Source organism: Salvelinus fontinalis, chromosome 27, assembly GCF_029448725.1.
Source record: "Salvelinus fontinalis isolate EN_2023a chromosome 27, ASM2944872v1, whole genome shotgun sequence".
In the NCBI taxonomy this organism is placed as follows: Eukaryota; Metazoa; Chordata; class Actinopteri; order Salmoniformes; family Salmonidae; genus Salvelinus; species Salvelinus fontinalis.
The window spans coordinates 16,681,558-16,701,184 of NC_074691.1; the positions used below are offsets into that span (position 1 = coordinate 16,681,558).

Genomic DNA, 19,627 nt, shown 5'->3' on the forward strand with positions numbered 1-19,627 from the left:
TATACCATATTGCCTAACATCTGTTTGTGAAAAGGATGTTCTATAACTGTATACCATGTTGCCTAACATCTGCTTGTGAAAAGGATGTTCTGTAACTGTATACCATATTGCCTAACATCTGTTTGTGAAAAGGATGTTCTGTAACTGTATACCATGTTGCCTAACATCTGTTTGTGAAAAGGATGTTCTGTAACTGTATACCATGTTGCCTAACATCTGTTTGTGAAAAGGATGTTCTGTAACTGTATACCATGTTGCCTAACATCTGCTTGTGAAAAGGATGTTCTGTAACTGTATACCATGTTGCCTAACATCTGTTTGTGAAAAGGATGTTCTGTAACTGTATACCACGTTGCCTAACATCTGCTTGTGAAAAGGATGTTCTGTAACTAACAGCCTAACTAACAGCCTAACAGGTCCCCCCTCCCCCTCCCGCGCAGGTCCCCCCCCCCCCCCCGCACACAGTTCTGACTGCTTTCCTACTGTCTAAATAAGTAATTTGTCAAACAGATTCAAGTGATTTATTTTTTTCTTGTAAAATAGAGCCCAAGCTTCTTTTTGTTGTTGAGTCAATAGTAGTAAGTTGTTGGAAAACGTTCGGATTCAGGCCGTGTCCCGCCTACACTCCCTTAGCAACCGTTCCCCAGGCAACGCATGTCAGGAACTGAGACGCCAGTAAATGGATCAGCAAGGTTTTTCACATCTTTGAAGCCTTCATTCCCTTAAGTGGGAGAGAGGCAAAGTCCGAGACAAATCCAGCCTTTTTCCACTCGGCTCGTTGTGTATGTTGGTCTCCTGTGAGAAAGTGAGGGAAATTCTGTGTTTGTGTGTTGACATGAGGTGAGGCATCCTTTGATCATTTCTCATCTGGTTCCATTCTTCTATTCAATAGGACCTGCAGGGAGCTGCTTCTCTCTCAGCAGACCGAGATGCATTGGTAATTCTCCACTTTGGCCCACTATGATGATACATTGTATTGTTAATTCTCCACTTTGGCCCACTATGATGATACATTGTATTGTTAGTTCTCCACTTTGGCCCACTATGATGATACATTGTATTGTTAATTCTCCACTTTGGCCCACTATGATGATACATTGTATTGTTAATTCTCCACTTTGGCCCACTATGATGATACATTGTATTGTTAGTTCTCCACTTTGGCCCACTATGATGATACATTGTATTGTTAGTTCTCCACTTTGGCCCACTATGATGATACATTGTATTGTTAGTTCTCCACTTTGGCCCACTATGATGATACATTGTATTGTTAGTTCTCCACTTTTGCCCACTATGATGATACATTGTATTGTTAATTCTCCACTTTGGCCCACTATGATGATACATTGTATTGTTAATTCTCCACTTTGGCCCACTATGATGATACATTGTATTGTTAATTCTCCACTTTGGCCCACTATGATGATACATTGTATTGTTAATTCTCCACTTTGGCCCACTATGATGATACATTGTATTGTTAGTTCTCCACTTTGGCCCACTATGATGATACATTGTATTGTTAATTCTCCACTTTGGCCCACTATGATGAAACATTATATTGTTAATTCTCCACTTTGGCCCACTATGATGATACATTGTATTGTTAATTCTCCACTTTGGCCCACTATGATGATACATTGTATTGTTAATTCTCCACTTTGGCCCACTATGATGATACATTGTATTGTTAATTCTCCACTTTGGCCCACTATGATGATACATTGTATTGTTCAACAGTCTGAGAGATATAGTTGTCATATCCCAAAAAGCTTCTATATTGGAATGTAAAGAACTTGGTCGTTCAGCTAATGGGTACAGTATACACTAGTACTCAAACTGACATTTTCTTTATGATCCCTCATCTGAGAAGGCGGATGACCTTACTGCTTCAGAATATCCATGTTTAACTCAAAGAGAACATTGCTCCAACATGACGCCCCTCCCTTGAAAGTTACACGGGATGTAAACTAATCGCTTGGCGAATGGCAGGCAGTCCGTCCGTCTCAGCTTCTCCGTCTTAACTCCCCCTCTCCTTCCCTCTCTCCTTCCATCTCTCCTGACAGACAGGGTGAGACCTGGTGCTTATTTTATTTGTTTGAAACTATATTTCACATTTTCACAATTATTCCCACACAGGGACGTACTGTACAGTTGAACAGTAATTCATCCTAGGTTATTTTCTTTCCCAACCCACTTTTAACCCCTTCCCTCACCCTGGTGCTTATTTGAACTGTTCTCCGAGTGTGTTGTGTAGAAATGTTATGATCTCATATGCCGGGGAATGCAGTACGTGTCAGATAGCATTGCACATAAAAATAAATAAATATACGCTGTAGGGAATTAGTCTGATCCATTGCTGTGGACAGATGGAATGTCATGTCACTATAACCCAAGTTAATCAAATGTCTATGTTTGTAAAACGTTGTCCCTTTATGGTGAAGCAAGTCTTGTTTTATTAAGTGTGTAGCATTAAAATGTACCATACACTATCCCTGGTATTAGGCTATTCCTATAAAGTTGACCTCTGTTTTGTATGGTGTAGCTACTCCCCATATATGATGGGTCATTGGGATATTGCACGTCAGTTGCATTATCCCCCACTGACCTTCTCCAACCCTGTCTGTCTTTCTAGTGGTGTTGCGTAATAAACCCTTCCTGTTGCTCTCAACAGCATCCTGCCAAATGTAACCTCTGACATTCTTATATTAGATATCACTGCTGCCCCTGGTATGTTTTTTAATCGTGGTGTTTACAGGCTTGTGCAGTGGACTCCAGTAGCCTGTCAGCACTCCTGTCACAGTTTGACGATCTTCTAGTTGGTGGAGCTACCGCCCCCACCCCTCCCAGACTGCCCCTGGGTGGAGTATATGCTAATCTCTAGAGCGCCCCTTATCTTAGCACTGATATACACTACATTATACAGTAGACTCTCTGCTGTACTCTCTACTGTAACTATACCACTGTGGTGATCAGGGGATTTTATCCTTTAGAGAAACTCCTGGGAATGGTCCTTTGAGCCTCATACTCTGCCTCCAGCCCTCTAGTGGCCCAGCGCCCAATGAACACTAGGACACTCCTCACTCCTGCTCTTTTTAATTAACTCAGTGAGGGAGAGGGAGGAGGTGAGTGAGGAGGGTGTTGAGGTTAAGGGAGGGAGGGGAGAGGGAGATGAGGACTAAACTGGAAAAGTAGTCCTCTGCTCTCAATACTCCCTTTCTTACTGTAATGAGGCTGTGATTATGAAGTGCTCCAGGAGCGAGGAGTTGGGCCTTCCTCTGGGAGCCTGCTGGGCACAGCTACGGTTTGGTAACAGTGCAGTGTCATATGGGGAAACCTTGTAGAGTGAGACTGGTCAATATGTAGAATGGGGTCAGTGGTACTGGGGTAGGCCTGAGGGAAGCCTTGCTGAGGCGACAGCGAGTGAAAGCCTTCTCAGCCTCCTCCACACTGGTCCTGGGAGAGAGAGGATCTCCACCAGCTGAATCTGACTTCCTCTCTTCCTCTGGCTAATCCAGCCTACAGAATGGATTGGAGCCGCAGCCTGTAATACTGTCCCTGTAATACTAGCTAAAGCTTTAGTCTTAAGTAACATTCAAATCATTCTCATGTGGTTCTTAAACTATGTATGTTAATGATGGATTATATGTCACTGGTGATATTAGTCAAGGTTCATCATTTCAGTCAATGTAAGGCATTTCAAGGCTTTTTAGAGCTCCACCAGGAAAAGAGGAGAGATTTGCCTTCCGTTAAATCCCCTGCCTTAGGTCACTGGAGTCCATTAAGTCATTCTGGATTGATTGATCCTGCAATTCCCTGAGTTGGCACATTGATGGTTTATTGATGTCCAGCTTCCACTCTGACTGGTCTCCCTGCTTCTCTCAGCACATAGTGTAGAACAGATTCAGCTACAGATGAGTCCTATTCTACTGGGTTTCTCTGGGTGGAAAATGTGCTGCAGGCAGTAGTTCAGGGGCAGGCGGGCGGGGAGGGGACACACACACACACATTCACACAGTGCACTTATGGGAAAAGGTAAAGGAAGTGCTTTTTTTTCATAAACAGGTGTATCGTAGGTTGTTTACACCCCAGGTGATCTGACATCATTCTCCTCCAGGCCTATAATGGACATGGAAGCGATTGGTTCCCATCATGTTCCTCTCTGAAGGGCGTGTGGAGACTTGATGTTGCCTTACCAGGGGATGCAGAGCCAGAGGTGTAGGAGGGGTTCAATGACAAGCTGGCTGGTAACAGGTGGTGACAGGTGGGATAGAGTATTCAGGGGGCGTACCTGGAGGGAGGGGGCGGGTGTCTGTTTGTGACATCATCATTGTGGAACAAGTGTGTGTGTGTAGCTAGGTCCAGGCCAGAGGGAGAGAGGGGGAGATGTGACGTCACACCAGATAGGACCCACGTTGAGCTGGTGATTCAACCAGAACTGGGTTTGGTTTACAGCAAGAAGAGAGGGGAGGGAAGAATTGTCTGAGGGAAAAGGGCATGCGTACCATTCGTTTAAGCAATAAGGCCCGAGGAGGTGTGGTATAAGGCCAATATACCACGGCTAAGGGCTGTTCTTATGTATGACGCATGGCAGAGTGTCTGGATACAGCCCATAGCCGTGGTATATTGACCATATACCACAACCCCCCGAGGTGCCTTATTGCTATTATAAACTGGTTACCAACGTAATTAGAGCAGTAAAAATAAATGTTTTGTCATACCTGTGGTATACTGTCTGATATACCATGGCTGTCAGCCAATCAGCATTCAGGGCTCGAACCACCCAGTTTATAAATAGAAATAAAGCACCACAGACTATTTTGTCATGCCAGTGGAGTTCTTTCCTTGACATTTGGTCAAGACAGGTAAGGGTATCAGGTTGGCACATACTGTACACTGAGTGTACAAAACACCTGCTCTTTTTAAGCCTTGAGACAATTGAGACATTAATTGTGTATGTGTGTCATTCAGAGGGTGAACGGGCAAGACAAAAGATTTAAGTGCCATTGAACGGGTTATGGTAGTAGGTGCCAGGTGCACCGGTTTGTGTCAAGAACTGCGTCGCTGCTGGGTTTTTCACACTCAACAGTTTCCCGTGTGTTTAAAGAATGGTCCACCACCCAAAGGACATCCAGCTAACTGTGGGAAGCATTGGTGTCAACGTGAGCCAGCATCTCTGTGGAACGCTTTCAACACCTTGTAGAGTCCATACCCTGACGGATTGAGGCTATTCTGAGGGCAAAAGGCGGTGTAACTCAATATTAGGAAGGTGTTACTGAGGTTTTATACACTCAGTGTATGATCCAAATTGTGACCAAATCCAAGATGTTTCAAACTCAGCCCCCCCCCCAGCCCCCACATCATTGACATTACACACACTTCCTGATATCTGCGTCATCTGTCTGTCCTCTCCACACCTCAACACTGAGCTATAGCGGTCTGTATGTACAGGAGATTGATAGGGTTCTCCAGTATCATTATGACATTCTGGGTAATGTTGGACAGAGGCCTGGCTGAGGCAGATGAAGCCCCAAAGAATGGCCAGGTACATCAGTCACAGCCTACATGGCAGAGAGATGGGGAGAGAGAGAACAGTCTGTGAAATGGTTTGGAGCCTGACTACTACAACACGGTTAGCTACAGTAGATTATGCCAGGGGTTAGCCTGCCTCACCTTTTATTGGAGAATGCTGCCCTCTAGTGGTGAGATACAGTGAGCTCCAAAAGTATTGGGACAGTGACAAATTTGTTGTTGTTTTGGCTCTGTACTCCAGCACTTTAGATTTCAAATGATACAATGATGATGAGGTTAAAGTGCAGCTTTAATTTGAGGGTATTGTCATATCGGGTGAACCGTTTAGAAATTTTAACACTTTTTGTACACAGTCTCCCTGTTTTAAGGAACCAAAAGTTTTGGGACAAATTCACTTATGTATTAAAGTAGTAAAACGTTTTTAGTCTCCTATTCCTAGCATGCAATGATTACATCAAGCTTGTGACTGAAGGAATGAATACAATTTTATTTTCGTGTCAAATCTCCAGTTGGCAACCCATCCCTAATGGGATTAATTGACAAATAAACAAACATTACAATAATTCACTGTGATAATTCTTCTTCCGGTGTTCTCTGCAGTACGCATCGCATAAAGAGTGAAACAATTTAAGCTAAAAAAATCAATACATAATAGTACATAAGTTTCTTTATTTTTATTAATTTCTACATTGTAGAATAACTATCAAAACTATGAAAAAACACATATGGAATCATGTAGTAACCATGTAGACAATATAACCAATATATTGTAACCAATCATGTAGACAATATCCCTGATCTTACCTGTTTCAATACGCAGAGACAATATCCCTGATCTGACCTGTTTCAATACGCAGAGACAATATCCCTGATCTGACCTGTTTCAATACGCAGAGACAATATCCCTGATCTGACCTGTTTCAATACACAGAGGCAATATCCCTGATCTGACCTGTTTCAATATGCAGAGGCAATATCCCTGATCTTACCTGTTTCAATATGCAGAGGCAATATCCCTGATCTGACCTGTTTCAATATGCAGAGGCAATATCCCTGATCTTACCTGTTTCAATACGCAGAGGCAATATCCCTGATCTTACCTGTTTCAATACGCAGAGGCAATATCCCTGATCTTACCTGTTTCAATACGCAGAGGCAATATCCCTGATCTGATCTGTTTCAATACACAGAGGCAATATCCCTGATCTTACCTGTTTCAATATGCAGAGGCAATATCCCTGATCTGACCTGTTTCAATACGCAGAGACAATATCCCTGATCTGACCTGTTTCAATACACAGAGGCAATATCCCTGATCGGACCTGTTTCAATACACAGAGGCAATATCCCTGATCTGACCTGTTTCAATACACAGAGGCAATATCCCTGATCTTACCTGTTTCAATATGCAGAGGCAATATCCCTGATCTGACCTGTTTCAATATGCAGAGGCAATATCCCTGATCTTACCTGTTTCAATACGCAGAGGCAATATCCCTGATCTGACCTGTTTCAATACGCAGAGGCAATATCCCTGATCTGACCTGTTTCAATACACAGAGGCAATATCCCTGATCTTACCTGTTTCAATATGCAGAGGCAATATCCCTGATCTGACCTGTTTCAATATGCAGAGGCAATATCCCTGATCTGACCTGTTTCAATATGCAGAGGCAATATCCCTGATCTGACCTGTTTCAATACGCAGAGGCAATATCCCTGATCTGACCTGTTTCAATACGCAGAGGCAATATCCCTGATCTGACCTGTTTCAATATGCAGAGGCAATATCCCTGATCTGACCTGTTTCAATATGCAGAGGCAATATCCCTGATCTGACCTGTTTCAATACGCAGAGGCAATATCCCTGATCTGACCTGTTTCAATACGCAGAGGCAATATCCCTGATCTGACCTGTTTCAATACACAGAGGCAATATCCCTGATCTGACCTGTTTCAATACGCAGAGGCAATATCCCTGATCTGACCTGTTTCAATACGCAGAGGCAATATCCCTGATCTTACCTGTTTCAATACGCAGAGACAATATCCATGATCTGACCTGTTTCAATACGCAGAGGCAATATCCCTGATCTGACCTGTTTCAATACGCAGAGGCAATATCCCTGATCTGACCTGTTTCAATACGCAGAGACAATATCCTTGATCTGACCTGTTTCAATACGCAGAGGCAATATCCCTGATCTGACCTGTGCACATAGCGACTCTACAAACTTGTTGGATGCATTTGCTGTTTGTTTTGGTTGTGTTTCAGATCATTTTGTGGCCAATAGAAATGAATGGTAAATCATGTATTGTGTCACTTTGGAGTCACTTTTATTGTGAATAAGAACAGAATTTGTTTCTAAAAACTTCTACATTGATGTGGATGGTCCTGAATGAGTCGTGAATAATGATGAGTGAGAAAGTTACAGACGCACAAACATCATACCCCCAAGACATGCTAACCTCTCACCATTATAATAACAGGGGAGGTTAGCATGATTCTCTGTAGTCATGGTAGCATCCACATTAATGTAGACGTGTTTAGAAACATTTATATTTTTATTTACAATAAAAGTGACTCAAAATAAACATACCATTAATTTCTATTGGGCACAAAATAATCAGAAACACAACCAAAACAAACAGAAAATGCATCCAACAAGTTTGTAGAGTCACAAGCTTGATGGAGTGTGGGTCCAAATAATAAACTTTTGACTACTTTAACAATCATGGAAGTGAATTTGTCCCAATACTTTTGGTCTCCTAACATGGGGGGATGCACAAAAAGTGCTGTAATTTTTAAACAGTTCACCTGATATGAATGTCAATATCCTCAAATTATTGCTGACATTCTGCACTTACTTCATAGTCATTGTATCATTTGAAAAGTGCTGGAGTACAGAGCCAAAACAACAACAAATGTGTCACTGTCCCAATACTCTTGGAGCTCAGTGTTTCTGTAACGGCTCTCTTTCGGTGAGTGAGTTGACCAAGGCGCAGCGGGTTGTGAATACATAATGAACTCTATTTAACAAGACGAAACTAAACACACGAAGAACACTTGAATAATTTTACAAAACGAACTAGACAGACCTAAACTATGAACTTACATGAAACGAGGAACACATAAACAGGAACGAACGAGACAGTACCGTGTGGTGCAACAGACACAGTGACAGAATCACCCACCAACAAACAGTGAGAACACCCTACCTTAATATGACTCTCAATTAGAGGAAAACGCAAAACACCTGCCTCTAATTAAGAGCCATACCAGGCAACCCAAAACCAACATAGAAACAGAAAACATAGACTGCCCACCCAAAACTCACGCCCTGACCATCACACACATACAAAACAACAGAAAACAGGTCAGGAACGTGACAGTTTCTACCTGTAGAAATGCATTATTCCCAATCATGAGTTCGTATCAGACCTCTGCAGCAATGTGTTTTGTTGGACTGAACAAGCTGATATTGAATGTGTTTACGTACAGTGTTCTTGGTAATTGTTATGCAGACAATAAGTACACGGTGGATACAGATGACTTTTTAAATGATTATTTTATACAGATTCTCTCCTTATCAGTACAGAAAGAGAGGCTGTAGCCAGAAGCAGACTAGCTATGTTGTTGTGTTTAACAACAGAAACGTGCAGAGATAGCTGTGATTGCGTAACGGCTTGTCTTGTACAGTAATTACATAATGACAACAAGCTTATATAATGATAACAAGAAGGCCTGTCCAAGTGACAGCACTGCCTGTGGGTCTGCATGGTGCGTTAGGCCAGCGTGGAAAACCAGGTCAAAGCCTCGTCGGCTCATCTTCTCCACTCTGTTCTTTCTCCTCTTTGGTCTCTCTGTTCTTCTTCTCCTCCCTTTCTTCATCTCTCCCTCTTTTCCCTCTACACTATATGAGCTCCTTTCCCATCTCTCCTCATCAAGCCCGTTCTCTTCCTCCCTCTCTTATCTCCTCTCTCCCCACCCATCTGGTGTCTCCTCTCTCCTCCTCACCTCCTCTTCTCTCTCCTCCTCACCTCCTCTTCTCTCCTCTCTTCCCGTGGCAGGCAGCTGCTGGAGCTGCAGCGGCTGAAGGAGGTGGAGCGGGAGCGACTGGAGTGTGAGCGTCAGGAGAGGGAACGGCTGGAGCGTGAGATGCAGGAGAGGGAGCGAGAACGCGAACGCCAGGACCGGGAGCGCCAGGAGCGAGAGCGGGAGCGCTCCGAGAGGGAGCGCACTGAGCAGGATCGCCTGGAGCGCGAGCGTCAGGAGAAGGAGAGAGAGCAGCTGGAGAGAGAGAGGGCGGAGAGAGAGAGGGAGCTGATGGAGAGAGAGAAGCAGGAGAGGGAGAGGATGGAGAACGAGACGCAGCAGGAGCAGCAGTTGGACAGCGAGCAGATGGACTGGGAGAGAGGGAGACGCATCTCCAACGCCGGTGAGCAGCCAAGGCTTTTTATTTACCACTTACACACACCTTAAACACACTCACACACATGCATGCACATACTTAAACATTTACCTACACCAACACACATATGCACATGTCTGATGTCCAGGACAGAGCAAGGTAATACAATAGACACTGAAGTCACAGGACCGAACAAGATGACAGATCAGAATAGTCACCAACAGGTGAGTGGGTTTAGCTCTCACTTCCTTTAGCAGTAGTTCTTCCAAAGAGCCGTCTTGGGTGTAAAATCCCAGCGTGGCATTTAGCTGGAGTCTGAAGCGGACGTTGACTATACTCAGCCATCCCTGGCCTCTCATTACTTAATGTGACTTATAGCCAGGCTCCTCTCCCATCTCTCTCTGCCCATATGCCTGTGTGTTGGACGGGCACGGGGAACAGCTTGAGTGGCCCTAGGGCATGGGGGGAGTGTTTGTGTTCTCTCAGCGAGCAGGCAAACACGCGCACACACACACTCCCCCCTCTCTTCCTACTTCTGTTTGACCAGGGATGGCTATGTCTACTGTATGTGTTGGTGGATGGTAGGGTACCCTAGCCAGCCTGCCCAGCGAAGCATAGGCAGGTGAGGGACTCAGGTTCTAGAGGTTGGTTAGATGAGAGATGGGCATTGCTGCTATATATTAAGCCAGAGGGGGGTCAGTGTTGGCATGGTTGGCATGGTTCAGTGCCACACTCATCACATTAGTTGGGCTAGATTCTCCATGTTAGTCAGAGGCTAAAAATACACCAACAAGTCTAACATGCTGCCTGCCTGCCCAGGGGGAGGGGCCATCATATTAACATTACCATGAACATGTCTAAGGCATTATGGTATCCAGTAGATTTTATTTTTCCTCTGGCATTTTGTACAATAAATGTGTACACGACACAATTTCCACAGTACATGACAAGACAAACACCATCATTAATGTTGCACTGCATGTTCCATTCATGTTAACATTTGAGGTGCTTTTGAAGTGTGCGAATGCACTTTTCATATGCTTCTAGTTGTCTTTCCTGCAGGAGAAACATACATGTGTGCTATTGGCCTACTGAACACAAACACTCCCCCCATGCCCCTGTACATAGCCTCGCAGAAACTTTGGGTTGGATTTCCAACTCCATTCCTAGTATGTTTAGTATACCATTGGATGTCTGTGGAAGTCATGCTGTGTGTAAATATCCATGCTGGACCTTTAACTGAACACTCAAACCACCCCGGTGTTGTGGACGAGAGGTCTGCTAGTAGGGCATCTATGGATGAGCTTCTTGATGTGTCTGTAACTCTGTAGTCTGTCTCATGTTAGCTATAGGCCTTATCACATTAGAAACAACAAGGAGTTCCTTGTGTGTCGACCTCGTTAATCCAGCCATTCCTAACGGTCCTCTGATAGAAATCCTTGCTGAAAGTGGTGGTTTTAAGCCCGCCCCTCACTCCACTGGTCTCTCTCTTCTTTAGGCCACTCTAGTTAGTGTGTATGTCCATTTTGGGCTTTAGTGAGAGGTGTGTGTGTGTGTGTGTGTGTGTGTGTGTGTGTGTGTGTGTGTGTGTGTGTGTGTGTGTGTGTGTGTGTGTGTGTGTGTGTGTGTGTGTGTGTGTGTGTGTGTGTGTGTGTGTGTGTGTCTTTATGGGTTACTACTCTGGGATCACAGAGCAAAGCTGGGGCCTGCCTGTGGCCACTAACCACCCAGAGAGGGGGAGGAAAAATGGGACAAGAGGGAAGGGGGAGTGGAGAAATGAGAAGAGGGAGAGAGGCAGAGAGAGTGGGGGGGAGGGAAAAATTGGGAGAAGAGTTAGTCTTCTGTTTGGAGGAACAGAAGGAGGAGAGGCATGATAGAGGGATGGGTGGGAGAATCATACATGAGCAATGTTTCCAGTTAGTGGAGATGTATCAGAATCTGAACACAATGAGCATTCAGAACAACTCAACAGCCAATCAGGACATGGTCTGTAAGAAAGTGACATGACATAGAGTGAAGTGGTTTGGAATGTAGGGCAAGACTGTTGGTGTGTGTGTTCATGTGTCTGTGATGTGATGTTGGTGCGTGTATTCATGTGTATGTGATGTGTGTGTGTGTGTGTGTGTGTGTGTGTGTGTGTGTGTGTGTGTGTGTGTGTGTGTGTGTGTGTGTGTGTGTGTGTGTGTGTGTGTGTGTGTGTGTGTGTGTGTGTGTGTGTGTGTGTGTGTGTGTGTGTGTGTGTGTGTGTGTATTCACCACATGAGTATATGTGAACGAGTGTGTCTGTATGCTGTAGTGTGTGGAGGTGTGCCTAGTGCAGCTCAGGCTTCCCATACGGCGAAGGTGTGCGCGTACGCGCAGCCTACCACTGAGGGTCAATGGAGCAGAATGAGGCCGGCACAAAGGATTAGCAGCATTAGCCCTCAGTAAACATATGGCGGGAGCGGCCTCAGCTCTAGGCTAGCTCTAGGCTAGCTCTAGGCTAACTCTAGGGCTAACTCTAGGGCTAACTCTAGGGCTAACTCTAGGCTAACTCTAGGGCACAGGTGTCAAACTCATTCCACGGAGGGCCGAGTGTCTGCGGGTTTTCGCTCTTCCCTTGTACTTGATTGATGAATTAACATCACTAATTAGTTAGGAACTCCCCACACCTGGTTGTCTAGGGCTTTATTGAAAGGAAAAACCAAAAACCTGCAGACACTAGGCCCTCCGTGGAATGAGTTTGACACCCCTGCTCTAGGGCTAACTCTAGGGCTAACTTTAGGGCTAACTCTAGGGCTAACTCTAGGCTAGCTCTAGGGCTACGCTGGCTGGGGCCCCACAACAAAACAGAGCATGGATAATTTGGAGCATGCAGTCAAACTCTGGCAACGTGACCACCCAGCGATACTACCCCCACCTCTCCTCACTGGTTATGTACATGAGAGATGAGGGGATACTACCCCCACCTCTCCTCACTGGTTATGTACTTGAGAGATAAGGGGATACTACAGACTAGTATTGACTAAAAAGCACCATGAGAAACTTTATTATGGGATTTTTTTCTGTGTGGTTCAGTAAGACTTTATGCAAACCCCTTGTCAATTCAAAATAGTTTCTTTAGTAAAGGTTTCTGGCTTGAAATCATTTATATATAGTAGCATTTTTTTGGTAATTTAGTCTTACAGGAGCAATGAAGGTTAAGTGCCTTGCTCAAGGGCACGACGACTGATTTTTCACCTCGTCGGCTCGGGGATTCAAACCAGCAACCTTTCGGTTACTGGCCCAATACTCTTAACCGCTAGGCTACCTATCATTCTGATAGAAAGCTAGGTAATGGGGAATTGCAAGTGATTGAAACTGTGTAGTCACCCAAATATTGAAGCATTTTGTTATCTTGGGATAAGTTTATACCAGAGTCTGTGCAATCAGTCAGTTACTGAAACCAAACATGTCCAAATTGGTTAAATCTCTCAATTGTGGTGCCTTGACTTCCAAATGTATAGAATACAACTCTTCTGCTTGCCCAGTCCTGGTATGGACAGGATCGTTTTGGATGAGATATGGAGAGAGCGTAACTGTATCTGGTGTGTGCTGTTCCACCAGAGACTGACTAGATCAGCCTACCCTCACCGAGGGGCTCACACCAAGTGCTCCCTCCTGAAAGAACGACGATCTAGGGTTTTCTGCTGCTTCTCTATCCATGTGTACACATTATGACACATTGTTTCTAGAGTCTGCCTCTGGTTTGGTCTAACCCCGTGTACTAATAGTAGCATATTTTATGTCAGAGAAAGAATAAAGAAATCAAGAAAAAGGAGATTTAGGTCTGCTAGTTACCTGCTTCATTTGCCCCTTCTCTATTCTTTCTGTTTTCCCCTTTCTCTCTCTCTCCTCTTCTGTGTTCTTTCCCTCTTGTGTGGCTGCACGGTGGCTGCTTCTCCCCTCCTGTCCTGTCCATCTGATGTGTGTAGCGTTTGAAAGTACCCTCTACACTCCTCCGCCTCCAGAGTACTCCTCCAAGACCTCCTCTACGTCTGTGTCTCCCACCACCCCCAACTACCCTCCGCCCACCCCGTCACCCTCCTCTGCAACACCCCCCACCCCGCCTCTACGTCACTCTGCCTCCCGATTCGCCACCTCACTCGGCTCCGCCTTCCATCCGGTCCTGCCCCACTACGCCACAGTCCCCAGGCGACAGCCTGTCCCTCCTACGCCCCCTGCCCCAGCCCCGGCAACCCCCTCCAAGTCAGTGGTGTGGTCAGCAACCAACTTCAGCCCCCTGCCTCCCTCGCCCCCCGTCATGATCAGTAGCCCGCCGGGCAAGGCCACTGGCCCTCGCACCGTCATCGCCATCCCGGCCCCCAGCCCCCTGTCACAGAAACACCCCTCTCCCTCTCCCAACGGGCCCCCCATGTTCCCCGCTCCTTCACCTGTCACCATCGGCAATAGCAGCAACCCCACCCCGCCTCCTCCTCCTCCTCCTCCGACCCCACCTCCCCCTCCACCGCTTCCCCCTCTCTCCCTGTCCCTGTCGTCGTCCTGCCAGCAGTCGCCTGTCGTCTCCCACATCGCTCCCCTTGTGTCCTCTCCCTCATCCCAGCCTGCTATTGTCCCTTCTCCTTCCACAGCTCCCCCTGCCTCTGCTGACCTCTCTGTAAACCTCTCTGTGCTGGGAGACTCCTGCTCCGTGGCTCCAGAGGCCTCTCAGCCTGCAGACCCTCTGGCCCAGCAGGGTAAGGCCTCACCTCTCTCAGCCTCTCTCTCTACCTCCACCTCCGCTCACCCACTAATGGGGTGCCAGGGAGCAGGGCGCCAATGCTGGCTGCAGCTGTGACTAGCATGGCTAATGTGGTTTTGGCTGGATTCTATGTGGCTGTTGAGAATTGTCTCTAGCTGCTTGTCAATCTATGTTGGTCTTGTGTGTCTGTCTGACTCACCTTGGTCAGAATGCTTATACCATGCATGTCCATGCTGTTGCTTTTATGGTCTTGAGTTGTCTGGTGATCTCTCGTGGGTGTGAATGGAGTCTGGTTGTTGGACATGGCGTGTATGTTTGTTTGCCCTCTTACAGACAGGGGGTTCTGATCCATCTAGAGATCCCTCCAGTCTGGAAGGATCATTGTCTCATTGTTTCTCTTTTGCTTGTTTTTTTCCCTCACCTCAAATTATTATTTTTCAGCAATTTGTGATGACCTTATTTTACCATGACTTTTCAACCTCACTTGTCATGTCAGTGTTAATCAAGCCTACTGGGTCTGGTGACAGTAGGATTGTATACGTGTTACGAACAGTAAGGGACTGACGGGTGGAGAGTTGACTCGTCTGAACAGAGCTTTTATTTCTGCTCCATCCTTGTTTACTTGATTAGGTTTGTTATCATGATGCTACTGTACGTTTCAGGGGATGGGGAGGGTCGCTAATGCTGAGAAATTAACAGAAATGTTGGTTATATTTCGATTATGAAATTACTTAATTGGGCCAAACTCAGTGGCAGTTTTTAGAGTGTCACAAGTTATCCAGGGTACGATTAGTGGCTGGAATCAATAATATATAAATGATCATTTCTCCCTCTGCTGAATAGAATTATTAGCAGATAAATCACATCTGTGTCCTCTGCATTTAATATTTATCATTAAATTATTATCCAAGCCACCACTGCACTGTCTGTGTATACTGATAGAGCGTTCCTCTCTCTACCAATTTGCATGTCAAATGAGGACATGCTATTTATTATTCTCCCTAAACCTGCCCTCACATTGATCTGATTACCTTACCAACTTTATTGGAAATAACATTTAATTCAATAGTAGTTATTCTAAATCTTTCTGAAAACCTTTGCAGCTTTTAAAATTTTCCGATTTACATCATTCTAATACTTCATTAGCATTAATGATACAATGTATTTTTGGGGGATAAACTGCCATATTTTTATGTATTAAAACTCACCCTTGAGTAACTCTTTAGTAGGGTTTATATGTAGATTCAGGCTGACTATTTCCCCCACTTGGACTGTACCTCATTGACAGGAGCTCAATATGGGCACATTCCATTTTGGCTTATTGATCCAATCATCTGTCTGTGTGGAGGAATCATAATGATTTTCTACAAGCTAATTATTAGAGTTAATACTTCTCTATGTGGTTCAGTGGTTTCGGGCTGCTCTTATTCCAGATATTGACCTAACTTGTCCAATGCATTTTTCTCTGTGTTTGTGTGTACATTTTCTACCTTGTTTGTGTTGGATGTCTCCATTTGCTTCCATCAAATGGATATATTTAGGCCATAACTCACTAATGTGCATGTTGTATGACAAACAACACGTGGATGTAGCATGTTCATACCGTGTATAAAGTTTACCAATAAATGGTCAAGCCTGATAATGTTAGTATTGATGGTGAGTATAGCATGGGTACTTTAGGAAGCCTGATAATGTTAGTATTGATGGTGAGTATAGTATGGGTACTTTAGGAAGCCTGATAATGTTAGTATTGATAGTGAGTATAGCATGGTTACTTTAGGAAGCCTGATAATGTTAGTATTGATGGTGAGTATAGCATGGGTACTTTAGGAAGCCTGATAATGTTAGTATTGATGGTGAGTATAGTATGGGTACTTTAGGAAGCCTGATAATGTTAGTATTGATGGTGAGTATAGTATGGTTACTTTAGGAAGCCTGATAATGTTAGTATTGATGGTGAGTATAGCATGGGTACTTTAGGAAGCCTGATAATGTTAGTATTGATGGTGAGTATAGTATGGGTACTTTAGGAAGCCTGATAATGTTAGTATTGATGGTGAGTATAGCATGGTTACTTTAGGAAGCCTGATAATGTTAGTATTGATGGTGAGTATAGCATGGGTACTTTAGGAAGCTTGATAATGTTAGTATTGATGGTGAGTATAGTATGGGTACTTTAGGAAGCCTGATAATGTTAGTATTGATGGTGAGTATAGTATGGGTACTTTAGGAAGCCTGATAATGTTAGTATTGATGGTGAGTATAGTATGGGTACTTTAGGAAGCCTGATAATGTTAGTATTGATGGTGAGTATAGTATGGGTACTTTAGGAAGCCTGATAATGTTAGTATTGATGGTGAGTATAGCATGGTTACTTTAGGAAGCCTGATAATGTTAGTATTGATGGTGAGTATAGCATGGGTACTTTAGGAAGCCTGATAATGTTAGTATTGATGGTGAGTATAGTATGGGTACTTTAGGAAGCCTGATAATGTTAGTATTGATGGTGAGTATAGTATGGGTACTTTAGGAAGCCTGATAATGTTAGTATTGATGGTGAGTATAGTATGGGTACTTTAGGAAGCCTGATAATGTTAGTATTGATGGTGAGTATAGTATGGGTACTTTAGGAAGCCTGATAATGTTAGTATTGATGGTGAGTATAGCATGGGTACTTTAGGAAGCGAGTGTGTTTTGTGTGTGAGGAGAACACTAAACAGGAGAGAACTCCTGACTCTGCTATTTCTGTGAGTCCCAAAGTTTGATAATGACCATTTACTCTTCTTCCCCCCCCCCCACACACACCCAAACAGACACAGCGTTGACTCTGGTGCCGCCCACCCCTCCTCCCCCTCCCCCTCTCCCTCCTGGCTCCACTGTGACCCCTACGGCCGCTGCCCCCCCAGCCCCACCAGGCCCTCCTCCCCCTCCCCCCTTACCCCCCACACTCACTCCTACCAGCGGCGGGCCTCCTTCCCCACCCGGACCGCCACCTCCCCCCGGTGGCCAGGCCCACCCTCCCCCTCCCCCAGCCCCTCCCCTGCCACCTGGCCTCTTCTCCCCGTCCGAGGACCGCCCCCTGTCCGGGCTGGCTGCTGCCCTCGCTGGAGCCAAGCTGCGTAAAGTGCCAAGGGTGAGAGGCTAACACACACAGAAACACAAACATCTCTACCCTTGCACAGACACAAACTGTTTGTCACATCCCATATCCTCATCCCAGGATAGGGGGCTTATCCAACACCAGTCACAGTAATCATGTAGCCAAACTGTGTTTCGCTCCTCCATATACTGTACTCCACCATACCTGACCTCCAGTTATGTGCCTCTGTAACATGGCCTGCCACTACAACACTATCATGTCCTTCTCTCTGTCCCCTCAGAGTGATAGTGGTGGTGATGCAGCAGCTGCTCTGGCTGCAGCCATGGCGGGGGGTTTGGCTGGCTCTGCAGGGGCCAAACCTGGAGGGAACGGCCCTCTGGGAGGAGCACCTGGAGGAGGGGGGCTGATGGAGGAGATGAGCGCCCTGCTGGCCAGGAGGTGACATTACATTACATCCCCATCTACAACATGAGGACAATATTGACAATGGGGGAGGAAATGTCACAATAAATCTGTGAATTCCATGAGTGCCATATCATTGCAGACCATGTAGCTGTCGGGTCAGCCAAAACATGATTTAAAGTTAGAAGTTAGATTATTTAGGCATACAGTATAACCTGTTATGAGGTTGGGAATATATCTTAATATTCTGTATTGTTTTTCAGGAGAAGAATTGCAGAGAAGGGATCATCGCCTGAGCCGGAGCAGAGAGTTGTGAGTATGACTGACTGACTGACTGTTTGACTGTCTGACTGTCTGTCTGTCTGACTGACTGTCTGTCTGACTGTCTGACTGACTGACTGACTGTCTGACTGTCTGACTGACTGTCTGACTGACTGTCTGACTGACTGACTGTCTGACTGTCTGTCTGACTGTCTGTCTGACTGTCTGACTGTCTGACTGACTGTCTGACTGTCTGACTGACTGACTGACTGTCTGACTGACTGTCTGACTTTCTGTCTGACTGTCTGTCTGTCTGACTGTCTGACTGACTGACTGACTGACATGTTAAACACTATTAATGCACACAGAGTTAGTCCATGCAACTTATTATGTGACTTATAATTTACCCATCTATAATTCAGTAGCCTGGTGTTTGTTTTCCCTCTTCTTGATGTCTTTGGGGCTTTATATGTTTCTCTTTGATGGTCATTAGTGACATCGAAGAGGATCAATGGCTCTCCTTCAGTGGATTATTTACTTAAAAACAGGCACCTGTTTATCTGAAGTTGCCTGACCTATAACGTCTGACCTTTGAATGCCCTGTGCTTCTCTCCAATAGGATGAGAGCGGCGAGGGCAACACAACTCCCAAAGTGTCAGCCTGTAGTACACCTGGTGAGTATAGTATACAGTACAGGATTGTAGTGGTCAGAGATATATGAAGGACCAGAACAGCAACATGCACTTTCCACATTCAGATCACCAAGATCCTAGTTAGTTTTAGCCAGCAGTTAATGTAGTTGGACAGATCTATTTGTGTCTGTAGTTTAGCTAATATTTTTCAGTCTGTGGTTTGTTTGTATTTTCTTTTGTCTCCTGATAGTGGTTCAGTTCTATCAGTGTAATATATCCAATGCTTTTTTTGTTTCCTTCTCAGACATGCCCAGAAAACCTTGGGAGAGGACTAACACTATGAATGGTAGCAAATCCCCGGTCATTGGAAGGTAAATACCAGCATTCCATCCCATAAATAGGCTTAGATTTCAATTGTGTGCTTTCATGTGCAAATGTCTATATTACATAGTCGCTGAGTCTAAAGCCATAACTGGGTTTAACACGACTAGGTCCAAATATCCACTCCCTATCTGAATCACTGAGTGCCTCAGCATTGCCGCTCATCATCACGTGACTAAAGAAG

General features: G+C 45.0%; 1 protein-coding gene across 6 annotated transcripts in view; it reads left to right on the forward strand.

Moving 5' to 3' along the window:
• The window catches only part of LOC129825169 (protein enabled homolog), a 153,544-nt gene that overhangs the window by 124,799 nt on the left and 9,118 nt on the right, over positions 1 to 19,627 (forward strand). For 4 of the 6 annotated variants that reach the window (XM_055885044.1, XM_055885043.1, XM_055885042.1 and 1 more), the window contains 7 exons: positions 9,607 to 9,974; positions 13,901 to 14,662; positions 17,481 to 17,800; positions 18,048 to 18,205; positions 18,433 to 18,481; positions 19,050 to 19,104; positions 19,367 to 19,433. In XM_055885044.1, coding sequence (XP_055741019.1) covers positions 9,607 to 9,974; positions 13,901 to 14,662; positions 17,481 to 17,800; positions 18,048 to 18,205; positions 18,433 to 18,481; positions 19,050 to 19,104; positions 19,367 to 19,433 — 1,779 coding nt within the window. The remainder of the gene's footprint in view (positions 1 to 9,606; positions 9,975 to 13,900; positions 14,663 to 17,480; positions 17,801 to 18,047; positions 18,206 to 18,432; positions 18,482 to 19,049; positions 19,105 to 19,366; positions 19,434 to 19,627) is intronic. The other 2 variants (XM_055885045.1, XM_055885046.1) reach the window with 2 other exon arrangements.